Raw genomic sequence first — 13,276 nt, 5'->3', positions numbered from 1 at the left:
CAATGCACCTGCTGTTCCTTCTGCACTGTCTGATCCCCCGGATCTCCTAGACTGGCTCCTTCCCATCATTCAGGTGTCTGTTCAATAGCTCCTCTGAGAAAACTTTTCTGATCACCCAGTCAAATCTGGCCCCCACATCCATGTTATTCTCTATCCCAGTACCATGATATATATATTTTTTAAATACTTGTCAGAACTTGAAATCATCTCAATATTATGTTATTTTTTATTATTTCTTTTTCTACAAGAAAGTAAAGTCCAAGAAGTAAAGCCCTCATCTGTCTTATTTATGTCTGTGACAATAACACTGCCTGGGACAGAGAAAGGGAATGGTGAGGTTGATTATTACCTGTGTTTTACTACTATTAAGTAAAGTGATGTTGATATGTCAGGGTAGGGAGGACTTACAGGATTATATACTGCAAAAAGTATTAAAGAAGCTGATCTCTATCATCTGGAGAAAAAAGGCCTTGACTAGGCACTTTAGCTGCCTTTGCATATTTGGAATGAGACAGTAGACACATTCTCCTGGGCTCCATTGTAAAGAACCAGAATATATGAAAGCCAGATAGAGGTGCAGTTCTATTGAATATGGTAAAGAACTTCTGAGCAGTCCAAACAGACCAAAAATCCAGTGATATTCCTTGGTAACTAGTCCTTATATTGATCATTATGACTTTATGGGAAACTGGAGTAAATCCTTATTTCTTAATGTCCAGAAAAACACCAACATCTCACTAGATGTTATTAAGTATTCTATAACATAATAAGTAAATTGTGGCAAATTAATTTGGGGGGAAATTAAGTTAAAGTAAAAAAAAAATCTGTATTGTTGAAAATTTAATAAAGCCTTTAATAAAATAAAGTGCATTATGAATCTCTCCATCTCTCCAAATGAAATAGTGTCTAGGGTTTCCCAAGTCTAAATGACCAGAAAGTTCCTTTTTCAAGAAACACTAGTTAACATTTCCTGGGATACCAGTGTCTTAAAGATCAAAGGTCTGTGGTTCTCTTTACAGAAGAAGGACATGAATTGGTGGGGCTGGGGGTACAGAGGGAAAAACATTATGGATTGGTTGGTGTCCTTTCCAAAATCCATGTGATAAAGTCCCAACCCCTAATGTAACTGTATTTGGAAAAGTGCTTTCAAAGAAGTAATTAACGTATGACTGATATCATAAAGGTGTGGCCCTAGTTAATAGGACTTGTGCCTTTATTGGAAGAGTAAGAGTCACCACGGCTCATACACACGGAGTGAAGACCCTATGAAGACACAGTGCAACGGTGGCTGTCTACAAGCCAAAGAGAGAGGCCGAAGGAGCAACCAGCCAGGCTGGCTCATTGATCTTGAAGTTCTAGTCGCCGACACTGTGAGAAAATGAATTTCTGTTGTTTAAATCATCCAGCCTTTGGTATTTTGTTATGGCAGCCCTAGCAGACTAACATATTCTCTAATGTTGGCTAATTCTGGGGTTACAGGTATTCCCTTCAGCACTGAGCACAGTAGACACGATTTTACTAATAGCAGCCGGGAGGTGCATGTGTGTGTATATAATCTAGATCCAGATAATGTCAGCTTACTTAGAAGCAACATGAACCAACAGGACAAAATAGTCCTTACTGTTAATTCACATCATCTTGTCCCATGATTGAAACTATTAAGCCTTGGTGATGCAATTAAACTGAATAGAACCAAAGTATAGAATTACTAGATGTGCTAACTTCCTGTTCCCATGAGAAGTAGGGTATAAGGTCCCATCAGACACAAGATCAAATGCAAATTTTCAGATCTCTAGGTCACTGTGCCCAGTGCATGGAGGCATGATCATAATGGAAAAGGGAAGGGAAAGGAAGGGAAGGGAAAAACAGTTGGAGCAGAATACCCAGTCAGTCAAGTGGTTAGGACTCCATGCTTCCAGTGTAGGGGGTGCAGGTTTGATCCCCGGTCAGGGAACTAGGATCCCACATGCCACAACAACAACAAAAGCGGAAGCATGAAGGGGCCACATAGGGAAGGGAAAAGAGGACAGACAAAAGGTTACAGTTAGTTCAGCCAAATCTAGGCCACTGATTGTAAACTGCCACAAGAAGGCCTTGAAAGTGATGGATGCCAGTAAGAAAGGCACTGGACATTGAGGGTGAGCTGGTGAAGTAATTAGGAGAGAAAAACAGAATCAAGTAGTAGACTTCTGACTTCTTCCCAGCCACCCCCAATCCGCAGCCTTATTTATCACTTGAACATATTAGGGTTCCTTGAAGGGTTTAACCTGAAAACTTGAAGCACCAGTCTAATCTCTCTAGCTGTGGCAGAAGCAGAAAGTACCAGTGGTGAAAGGACTGTCATAGCATTGCATCTTAGACAGATGAAGGTGGGGAACAGAGAAGGAGCCTTTGTCCCCTGGTTCTCAATCATCCCCTCTCCCACTGGGATCCTCTTCCTTTCCAGATGATCCTCACACATGAAAATGCCGTGCACCCTGACCTGGTACTCAGCCCCCTCTGCCTGCTCACTTGAGACATCAGCTATCCTTCCTGACTAGTCTGATTTGGCCAGTTTTACTCCTATTGCTCCAATTTCCAATATGTCTTCAAGGCTACCTCTTAGATTTAAAGGCAATACACCAGTGATTTAAAACATGGACTCTTAACCTTGATCATAAACTAGCCACTTCTCTAAATCCCTGTTCCCTCAGCTAAGTAACAGGGCAAATAGCAACACCCATCTCATGAGATGGGCTTAAACTATTTCATGCACACAGCAGGTATAGCACAGTTCCAGCACAAGGAAGTGCTTAGTGTTTGGCAGATTCTCTTATTTTAAGGTTCCCTTCCTACAGCCAATCTTCCACACCTAATTACTGCCCAGCTGAGATACTGGCTTCCCTTTTTCCCTCCAGCTAACTGAACAAAACCATCCCAAAGAAAGAGAAATGCAAGAAGGCAAAATGGTTGTCTGAGGAGGCTTTACAAATAGCTGAGGAAAGAAGAAAAGCAAAAGGCAAGGGAGAAAGGGAAACATATATATACCCAACTGAATGCAGAATTCCCATGAATAGCAGGAAGAGGTAAGAAGACCTTCTTAAACGAACAATGCAAAGAAATAGAGGAAAACACTAGAATGGGAAAGACTAGAAATCTCTTCAAGAAAACTAGAGGTACCAAGGGAACAGTTCATGGAAGGATGAGCATGGGAAAAAAAAAAAAAAAGACAGAAATGGCAAGGACCTAATAGAAGTAAGAGATTAAGAAGAGGTGAAAAAAAAAATACACAAAAGAACTGTACAAAAGGTTCTAATGACCTAGATAACCATGATGGTGTGATCACTCACCTAGATAGAGCCAGACATCCTGGAGTGTGATGTCAAGTGGGCCTTAATAAGCATTATTACAAACAAAGCTAGTGGAGGTGATGGAATTTCAGCTGAGCCGTTTCAAATCCTTAAAGATGACACTATTAAAATGCTGCATTCAACATGCCAGCAAATTTGGAAAACTCAGCAGTGGCCACAGGACTGGAAAAGTTCAGTTTTCATTCCAATCCCAAAGAAAGTCAATGCCAAAGAATGTTCAAACTACCATGCAATTGCACTCATTTCACATGCTAGTAAGGTTATGCTCCAAATCCTTCAAGCTAGGCTTCAACAGTACATGAACCAAAAACTTCCAGATGTGCAAGCTGGATTTCTAAAAGGCAGAGGAACAAGAGATCAAATTATTAACATCCCTTGGATCATAGTGAAAGAAAAGCAATTCCATAAAAAAATCTACTTCTGCTTCATTGACTATGTTAAAGCCTTTGACTGGATCACAGAAAACTATGGAAAATTCTTAAAGATATGGGAGTACCAGACCAGCTTACCTGTCACCTGAGAAGCCTGTAATCAGGACAAGAAGCAACAGTTAGAACCAGACATGGAACAAATGACTGGTTCAAAATTGGGAGAAGAGTACATCAAGGCTGTATATTGTCCCCCTGCTCATTAACTTCTAGGCAGAGTACATCATGCGAAATGCCAGGTTGTATGAATCACAAGCTGGAATCGAGATTGTCAGGAGAAATATCAACAACCTTAGATATGCAGATAATACCATGCTAATGGCAGAAAGTAAAGAGGAACCAAAGAACCTCTTGATGAGGGTGAAAGAGGAGAGTGAAAAAGCTGGTTTAAAAGTCAACATTCAAAAAACTAAGACCATGACATCCAGTCCCATCACCTCATGGCAAATAGATGGGGAAAAACTGGAAACAGAGACAGATTTTATTTTCTTGGGCTCCAAAATTACTGCAGACAGTGACTTCAGCCATGAAATTAAGAGACGCTTGCTCCTTGGAAGAAAAGCTATGACAAATCTAGACAGCATATTCAAAAGCTGAGACATCATTGTGCTGACAAAGGTCTATATAGTCAAAGCTAGGTTTTTCAGTAGTCATGTATGGATATGAGAGTTGAACCATTAGGAAGGCTGAGTGTTTTTGAACTGTGGTGTTGAAAGAGGCTCTTAGAGTCCCTTGGACTGCAAGGAGATCAAACCAATCAATCCTAAAGGAAATCGACCCTGAATATTGGAAGGACTGATGCTGAAGCTGAGGCTCCAGTACTTTGGCCATGTGATGCGAAAAGCCAACTCATTGGAAAAGCCCCTGATGCTGGGAAAGATTGAAGGCAAAAGAAGAAGGAGGTGACAGAGGATGAGATGGTTAGATAGCATCAACAACTCAACTGACATGAATTTGAACAAACTCCAGGAGATAGTGGAGGACTAGGAGCCTGGCACACTGTAGTCCATGAGTCACAAAGAGTCAGACATGACCTAGTGACTGAGCAACAACTGTCCCAGGAACTCTTCACTCAGGCCCAGTTCCAATTTAATCCTCTCACCCTTCTCTAAATTACTAATAAGTTGCCTTTCCCTCCCTATGACATCTAAAATCCACTAGGGAAGGAACTCTCATACTTTCAATCTTTTCTCTCATTTCATTTTTATATTTTTCTTCACTAATTCTATCCTGCCTTCCCTAGAATGGAAGGATGGGCGTCATGATTCTCTGTGAGGAGACTCCAAGTTTCCACTTCTCCCAGGACTATGGGGATGAATAAGCAAACCGCCTTCAGCCTAAAATGCACTGACTGCTTTTTTTTTTTTCAAATCTTCAGAGCCTTCATCTTTCACCTCCAAAGAAGTCTCCATAATCTGTGGCTCATTGTGCAGCTTGAAAATTTCTTACCAAAAGTCAAAGCAACCCTACACAGATCCCCTGAACTTACTTCTTTCTGACCTTTTTGAATCTACAGACATTTACCTCCACCCATTCTTCATCTACTTTATCTTTGTAAGCAGCTTGAAGATCATTATCTCAGCCCCAGCCCTGAGAAATTAAACACTTTGCTTATCAGCCACAGCTTCGATAAACAATTGTTCCTATTGGCCACATCTACTAAGTGCAAACTTTGCCTGAACCTTGACCTCCAAACCTACACTGCTCATACCTTGCATAGTTCATCAAAACCTTGTGAAACACTTGACTTCCTTGCAAACCTACTATAGTCTTTATGGCCACCCTCAAGTCTCTGATGTACACACTCCCTATCCATAAAATCACTTTTTCCCAGTGACTCAGTGTCATATTTTGGGAGAAATATTAAGCATGGTACTGATTGGGTCTGCTAAAAACTAGTACTAATTTTGTCTAGTGGCCACTAATTTTATATCCTTTGTTGAGTCTCTGACTTGCTCTCATCAAGTTCTGTGCCAAGTCTTCTTCATTGTACACCAGCTTTCAGACAAACTTGATTCTTCCACTGCAAAAGGCAAAATCCCAGAACGTAACAGTCAGAGTCAAGCTTACAATAGGTTCCCCTTCATCTTTCTTTCTCACTTTCCACAATATCCGTCTCTCCACTCATCTGCTTTTCTCTGCCTTCCTGTCACAGGGAATGGTGTTACACCTGTGCTCTTAGTCTATTTCTTACTTTTCTAGACTCCTCTGATTAGCCCCTTTCCATCAGGTAATCTTAAATTTCTCCATCTTCCCTTTGACTTTAAAATATGCTTACCCCATCTGAGACCTTGCTGCCTTCGCTTCTTCCATTCTCCTCTTTTGACAATCAAACATCTAAAAAATAACCCTATCTTTCCACTTCATCCTAGTCACTCTTTGATTCCATTCCCAATCCTTTTAGCTAATATTTCATTTTAAACTGCAACAAAACACCTTCTTGAAATACAATGGCTTTTTCTTAGTAATCATTCTCTTCAAACTTTCATAGCAAACAATAAAGCTTATAATTAACCCTATTAGAACATTAGAACATTCACTCCCCCTTTTTTCCATGACTGAACTCAATGGTTTCCAACATTAATTGGTATTATGATCTTGGTAAGATCACTTAAATCCTCTGAGCCTCAACTTACTCACTGATAAAATTAGGGTAATAAAAATTCCTCCCTCAATGAGTTGTGATTAATATCACATTCCCTATCATTAGTTACTGTATATCAAGCTCTAATTATGATACTGGTATCTGATACATAAGTGAGTAAGTGAAGTCACTCAGTCGTGTCCAACTCTTTGCGACCCTGTGGACTGTAGCCCACCGGGCTCCTCCCTCCATGGGATTCTCCAGGCAAGAATACTGGAGTGGGTTGCCATTTCCTTCTCCAGGTATCTGATACATACAGACTCACATACCAGAGATTTTACATGTTTATATATATACAGACTATATGTATGCATATATATATGTATAATTGCATTTCACACTCAAAACCACTCTGTGAGGTAAATATTATTTCTATGTTACAGATGAGGAAACTAAATATCCAGAACTTAATCTACTCACTCAAAGTCACACAACCAATATTTATTAGAAACAAGTTTGCAAATAAGATCCATGGGACTCAATGCATACGTTCTGTTTTAAAATTTAAAAAAAAATTTTTTTTTAGGCTGCATTGTGCAGTATGTGGAATCTTAGTCCCTTGACCAGGGATCAAACCTGTGTCCCCTGCATTGAGAGTATGGCGCCTTAGCCACTAGACCACCAGGGAAGTCCCAATGCATATATTCTTAACTAAGATTATATTGCTTCCCAAACAGATATGAGTCAATATTTGGAGAGGCATGCAATGTCATTTATTATTATCTTTTGTAGGTGTTATGCTTTGGAATGTACTGCAATAAACCCAAAAGCAAAGCATTGGTGGAACAGTCTACCGCCTTCCCCCAGGTTTTCATACCTATGTCCCCAGGCCCAAAAGACAAAAACAATGGCCATTTGGACAACTGTACTTGGACAATACAGTTTACAATCTAATGTCAGCAACCCCAACAGGTACTCTTGGCCTGTCAATAATAACAATAACACTCATAGCAACAATTACATGCACTGCCCTTTAGAACAGACTTTCATGTAAAAGACTTCAATTATGTGAACTCTACTGGAGCTAGCAATAGGTCCCACTTGACATGACATAAAACTAATGCTCTGGGGTGGGCTCTGTATCATTTGCCAATTATTTCTAGTTCTCCCCATTCTGGTTTTCAAGAGACAAGGTAACACTGTAGTCAGTAATTTCTATGGTTGCACAAGGGCCAAGGATGGTAAGGCAAAGTGACATAGGTGCCAATTCTGAGCTGGAATATTCAGTTGTTGTAAATGGAAATCCTTAGGAATACATCTTTACTTCACTTCACCTTGACAGTTAACAACATTCCAAATGGTGACTATTCTGTCTACCTAGAACCCACTGAAGCAATGGAGCACCATCAGCTGACCACCATACATGTATGGCTTTAAGTCACAGAAATCTTGGGGTTATATGTTACCACAACATAATAGGGTCTTCCTAACCGATACAGGCTTATGGCACAATGGACTTCCTGAAGATCACAGCTAGAAAATGTCAATGCCTTTCTCCAAGCCTCAAAAGTGCTAACATCACTATTCCTTTCACTATATTCTTGTCTGCTTCATGGACTTTTTGCCTCAAAAATAAAACAACATTTTCCCAGGTGCCAAAATATAAACCTAAGTGTAATTTGTTGATTCCTGGGTCAGGAAGATCCCCTGGAGAAGGGACAGGCTACCCACTCCAGTATTCTTGGGCTTCCTTGGTGGCTCAGATGGTAAAGATTCTGCCTGCAATGCAGGAGACCTGTGTTTGATCCCCGGGTTGGGAAGATCCCCTGTAGAAGAGCATGGCAACCCACTCCAGTATTCTTGCCTGGAGAATCCCCATGGACAGAGGAGCCTGGCAGGCTACAGCCCGTGGGGTCACAAAGAGCTGGACACGACTGAGCAACACAGCACAAGTATGAAGTGTAATCTGACTGATCTGAGTGTAATAGTCTCTATTTTGGTGAAATACAGAAAGTTTGATATTTTCATTTATTCCGTAACTATGTCAAGTAGCCTATACTTAATCTCTTCTATTCCGAGTTTTAGAATTCAAAGGAACAACATTCCCCACCCCTAGAGCAGGCAGAAAAATACTTCTCACCTTGAATAAGCAATTTGTTGGTCAGACAGGAAATAGCAATTAAGTGACAAGGGCTGTAACACCACCCAGGGTGTGACATTGTGCTTTGAGAGCCTCTCAGAGCCAACCCTGACTTTGGATGACTTCACAGAAAAGGCGGAGAAATCAAACACTGCCTTATAAACATGACCCTTTCCTAGAGTATGACTGATGCAGTTGTGACCATCCTGAGTAACCTCTGCATCACAGCTGTCTCCATCATGAAGACCACTGGGGGTCTCCTTCTGCTCTGTGTAGTGGCCCATCTCTGCTCCTCCTCAGGTGAGTTAAGGGTAGATAGTGCCCTTAATAGCCATAAGCTTGTTCTCTGACATAGCCCCTCCTAGGATATGAACATCTCAGAGAAATGTCTGGTCATGTGGATTCAAAGAATACTAGTTTGTAATAGAAGGGCTTCCCTGGTGGCTCAGAGGTTAAAGCGTCTGCCTGCAATGTGGGAGACCCAGGTTCGATCCCTGGGTCGGGAAGATCCCCTAGAGAAGGAAACGGCAACCCACTCCAGTATTCTTGCCTGGAGAATCCCAAGGACGGAGGAGCCTGGTGGGCTACATTAGTCCATGGGGTAGCAAAAGAGTTGGACACGACTGAGTGATTTCACCTTCACCTTCTCGTAATAGAAACAGCCCTGGCCTGGAAAGGGAGAATCTTATGTCCCACTCGGAGTTGAAGGGTTTGGATCTAGAACATTCCCTTTCAAGGATTTTTATTTCCATTCATGGCACCAAAAACAAAAACACAAACACACACACACACACACATTACTTTTTTCAGAAGTCCACCATCTTATTGTGTGTGTTAGTCGCTTAGTCATATCTGACTCCTTGCGACCCTATGGACTGTAGCCCACCCCATTCCTCTGACCATGTAATTCTCCAGGCAAGAATACTGGAGTGGGTTGCCATTTCCTTCTTCAGGGGATCTTCACAACACAGGGGTTGAACCAGAGTCTCCTGCATTGCAGGCAGATTCTTTACCCTGTGAGTCATCAGGGGAAGCACATTTTGTTAGGACCCTGGAAACTGCTGGCATCATGAGATACTACTCCTCATCGCTAAGATGCAGAAAAACTTGAATCTCTCTCCAAATTAATCCAGGAAAACAGAAAAAAAAAATTCTCCAAATCCCAGGAGTCAACAATTAAACTTTTATATAGTGAAAAATTACTTAAATAAGATTATAATATCTTAGAGATACTCTATTACTTTTCTTCATATCAATTAGGAGGGGGAGAGTATTGAAGATGGTGCTTCAGGCTCTGAGAAGTAGTGAGTGCAATACTTTTATTGCTATCTGATTTAAAACATTATCAGAGACACAATGAGCTCCAGAAAACATCCCGTGGTATACAGAGAGAGGAAATTTGGATAATTCTCTTTCTTGAACCAAGGATTACCTAACACAGTGGCCATTTGGCTTCATCAGAATACAGTTGGATTTTGTGAAAGGACAGGGTAGGTGCCGAAACTATTTACCAGAGGAACCACAGAGTCTTATTCAACAGACTGACTTTACATTAATTCATGAGACCTCACAACTCTGCTTTATTTTTAACATTTCCAACTGAATCTCTCTTTCAGAAGCTGCTAGCCTGCCTTTAAAAACAGTGAGTATACTGAACCACAATTTAATTGCAGTTTAATTTCCTATTTAGTTTAATTTCCTATTTACTGTATTTAGTCAACAAACACTTGAGAAATACTTGAAAGATTAATTCAGTATGCTTGTGGTGGGGTGAGTGGCCAGGTGAAAGGCAAGGCTGCTGTAGATAAGCTGCCTCTGCTTTTCAGAAGGCAGCTGTAGAAATGTGATATACCTATAAGCAAATAATCTAAGTGTAAAGAAAATGTTCCAGAATTTAAAAAAGAGAGAGGGTACTTCTAGCTGAGAAGCTGGTGATGTCTCCATGGAAAGGGTAACATGTGTGAGGCAAGAGACAGTTACCTTGGTTAACAGCACAGATTCTGGATTCAAATCCCAGCCCTACCACTAACTAGCTTTTATATTATACAAGTTCTCTCTTTTTTTAAGCCCAGATCTCCCTCATCTGTAAATAGGGGTAATAGCAGAACCTATCCACTTGTTTTCTGAAGATTAAACAAACAAACAAAAACATTCATGTAAGATTTAAGTTTAATGCCTGGCAAAGAAATATGCAGGAGCTGCTAACTGTGATTACTAGTAATAATAGAAGTGACACTGGTAGTACTAGCATTTGTCAGTGTGGTCATAGTACTATCAAGAGAAGTAGCCACAGCAGTTTCAGTGTATAGGAGCTGGGACTTCCGGATGGCACTGTGCTTCCTGTCAGACAGAGGCCAGGGTAGCCTAGCTTAAGGATGAGGAGAAAAGCAGGACATTCTCTTGTGTATGTTGCAGGTGAACTGCAGCATTTACAAGAAGTACCCGGTGGTGGCCATCCCCTGCCCCATCACATACCTGCCTGTTTGTGGTTCTGACTACATCACCTATGGGAATGAATGCCACTTATGTATTGAGAACTTGTGAGTACCTCATGGGAAGGAAAAAAAGCTAGGGCACCATCCTTCACTGCAATCTTCTCCTCTTTCCACTAGCATGCTCAGCTCTCTAAAAACTGTACTTACCCACTCAGAGCATCTGGGAGAGAAAAAACTTGCTGCCTCACAGTTGGATTAAGGATGAGCCACCTGCTCTGCCAGCTTGGATTGGTCCCTCCATGACAGAGCCTCTAATTCCCATCTGTCAACTGAGAGTCTAACAAGACCAGAAGGCTTCAAATTACTGTCTTTAGAGCCCAGAGGTTCTGTAGAGGGAAGTTAGGAGTCACCCAAGAGGTTACAGAGATCATTTGGGGAGGTCTCCAATTCTAACCAGCTTTGGACTCTTTTTAAGTAGTGGAGTTCCACATAATTTCTTATTGGAAGAAATGTTTCTGAATCCCACACTAAAAAATAATTGAAAACCACTATACTATCATGTAGAATAGAAGCCTCTTATCCTACTTCTAAGAGACTTAATGGCCAGTAGATGATTCTTAGATAAACTGTGACCAGAATGTCTTTATCCTCCTCAATTTCCTGGTGGCTGTAAATATCCATAGCCTGAGGCAGTAGGGAGGAAAAGGCTACCACAAAGATTTTTTTCTTCAACCTGAAATAAGGAATACAATAAAGTCCAAGCTGTCAGGACTTGGACTAGAATCCTCATGGACATGTTTTTAAGCATTTTGTTTGGCTTACACAACGTTTTGGAAGGCAATATAACCAGGCAGAAGACACTTTTGTGCAAAACAGGCAACTCAGGGGTCTTAACAACCAGTTCCCTTTGCTCACTGTTAACTCTCTTTTAGACCACTGGATTTTGGCCACTTAGCTCTTGTGTTTTTTGTTTTTTTTATCTTTGTGATTATCTTAATAAGTTAAAATATCACATTAGGGCCCAAGCCCAGAAGGATATGTCTACACATGGATTCCTACTCAGGAGCTTTTATTTCACAAAAGGGAAGCTTCACTAATGTGCACAGACACTGGGCCCTCAATCTGGAAAACAGCTTGCATTCAAGGACACTGAAGAGGACACATGGTGGAAGCTCCCCTCACTAGTGCAGGGTCCAGCCTCACCACGGGCCCTGCTGACCAGGAACGCCTGAGGGGCAGGCCGCCTCAACTTCCCTTGTCAGAGGTCCTCCTTCTTTGCTGGTTTAAGACTTTGGGTGATTAGTCTGGGCTCTCGGATCAGTAGAGGGAGCAGGTGGGATGAAAATATCACTGGACTAGGGTCATTCTGCTACTCGCTCTGTCAGAAACTGCCTGTAGCAAAGACACTCCTTTTTAGGGACTCATTTTCCTCATGTGTAAGATCAGATTATGGATGTAATCTCTGTAGTTCCTTTCAGCTCTAATATAACGTAAATTTTCCTCTTGTGTTAATGATCCTCTTAACTGTGTCTTCCCATAGGAAGAGTCATGGAAAAGTTCAGTTTCTTCATGAAGGAGTATGTTAACTTCCCCACAGACATGGATACAGAGCAAGGATATCATCACTGTCATCGTCATCATCCCTGGTTCTGGGAGGGCGGGATTGGTAGGGAGCGGGCAGACAGACTCAGAGTCATCTTTGTTGGGTGGGGAAAGTTGTGCTCTCCTTCAGACTTCTGTCTCACTGACTGACAAATATAAATATGTCAAAATAAATTAAAAAGTACAATGAAAGTGTAACAGGTCATTGTTGCGTTCCAAGCATCAAAATAATTACACTTATTAAAAACTTTGCAGAACTACTATCTACCTAGTAACTTCAATCGATCAAAAGATAAAAACCTACTTTAAATGGAACATAAGGAGCAAAATATGTGTAATGCCTATTGTGGCTGTTCAGTCACTGAGTCAAGTCGGAATCTTTGTGTTTCCAGGGACTACATCCCGCCAGTCTTCTCTGCCCATGGGGTTCCCCAGGCAAGAATACTGGAGTGGGCTGCCATTTCCTTCTCCAGGGGATCTTCCCAAACTAGGGATCAACCTCACATCTCTTGCACGGGCAGGTAGATTGTTTACCACTGAGCCACCAGAGAAGCCCTTTGTAATGCCTATAGCACAGTCGTAAATATTTTTACAAATGACATGCCTTCACAACTACAAATTTGATAAACACATTTTATAGCAAAATTATCAAAATAAACCACTGAACTCTCTGACATAGCTTGAACATTAACTCATTTCTAAGGTTTTAAAAAAGCATATGTTTAAAATAAATTGAC

The 13,276-nt window shown here is 41.1% G+C and overlaps 2 protein-coding genes across 2 annotated transcripts in view; one reads left to right on the top strand and one right to left on the bottom strand.

Annotated features, from left to right (window-relative positions):
* LOC122439739 (sperm-associated acrosin inhibitor-like) overlaps positions 1-13,276 on the bottom strand; it is a 151,425-nt gene that overhangs the window by 67,469 nt on the left and 70,680 nt on the right. The gene's annotated exons all lie outside the window — the stretch shown is intronic.
* SPINK7 (serine peptidase inhibitor Kazal type 7) lies at positions 8,674-12,737 on the top strand. The gene is made up of 4 exons (XM_043465052.1): positions 8,674-8,802; positions 10,119-10,144; positions 10,918-11,042; positions 12,478-12,737. Exons 1-4 carry the CDS (start codon positions 8,685-8,687, stop codon positions 12,521-12,523), a joined length of 315 nt encoding a protein of 104 aa, XP_043320987.1. The 5' UTR covers positions 8,674-8,684; the 3' UTR covers positions 12,524-12,737.

The sequence above is a fragment of the Cervus canadensis genome, chromosome 4 (genome assembly GCF_019320065.1).
Source record: "Cervus canadensis isolate Bull #8, Minnesota chromosome 4, ASM1932006v1, whole genome shotgun sequence".
Classification (NCBI taxonomy): Eukaryota; Metazoa; Chordata; class Mammalia; order Artiodactyla; family Cervidae; genus Cervus; species Cervus canadensis.
Note: the sequence above shows the minus strand (reverse complement) of the source record. Positions and strands in the feature narration are given on the sequence as shown.

What these genes read in the sequence shown, in the direction of transcription:
- SPINK7 (XM_043465052.1), top strand. Translation starts at nt 8,685, where the DNA reads ATGACTGATGCAGTTGTGACCATCCTGAGTAACCTCTGCATCACAGCT. An exon ending in CCATCTCTGCTCCTCCTCAG is followed by an intron (nt 8,803 to 10,118) that starts GTGAGTTAAGGG and finishes TCTCTCTTTCAG; the next exon opens with AAGCTGCTAGCCTGCCTTTA. An exon ending in CTAGCCTGCCTTTAAAAACA is followed by an intron (nt 10,145 to 10,917) that starts GTGAGTATACTG and finishes TGTATGTTGCAG; the next exon opens with GTGAACTGCAGCATTTACAA.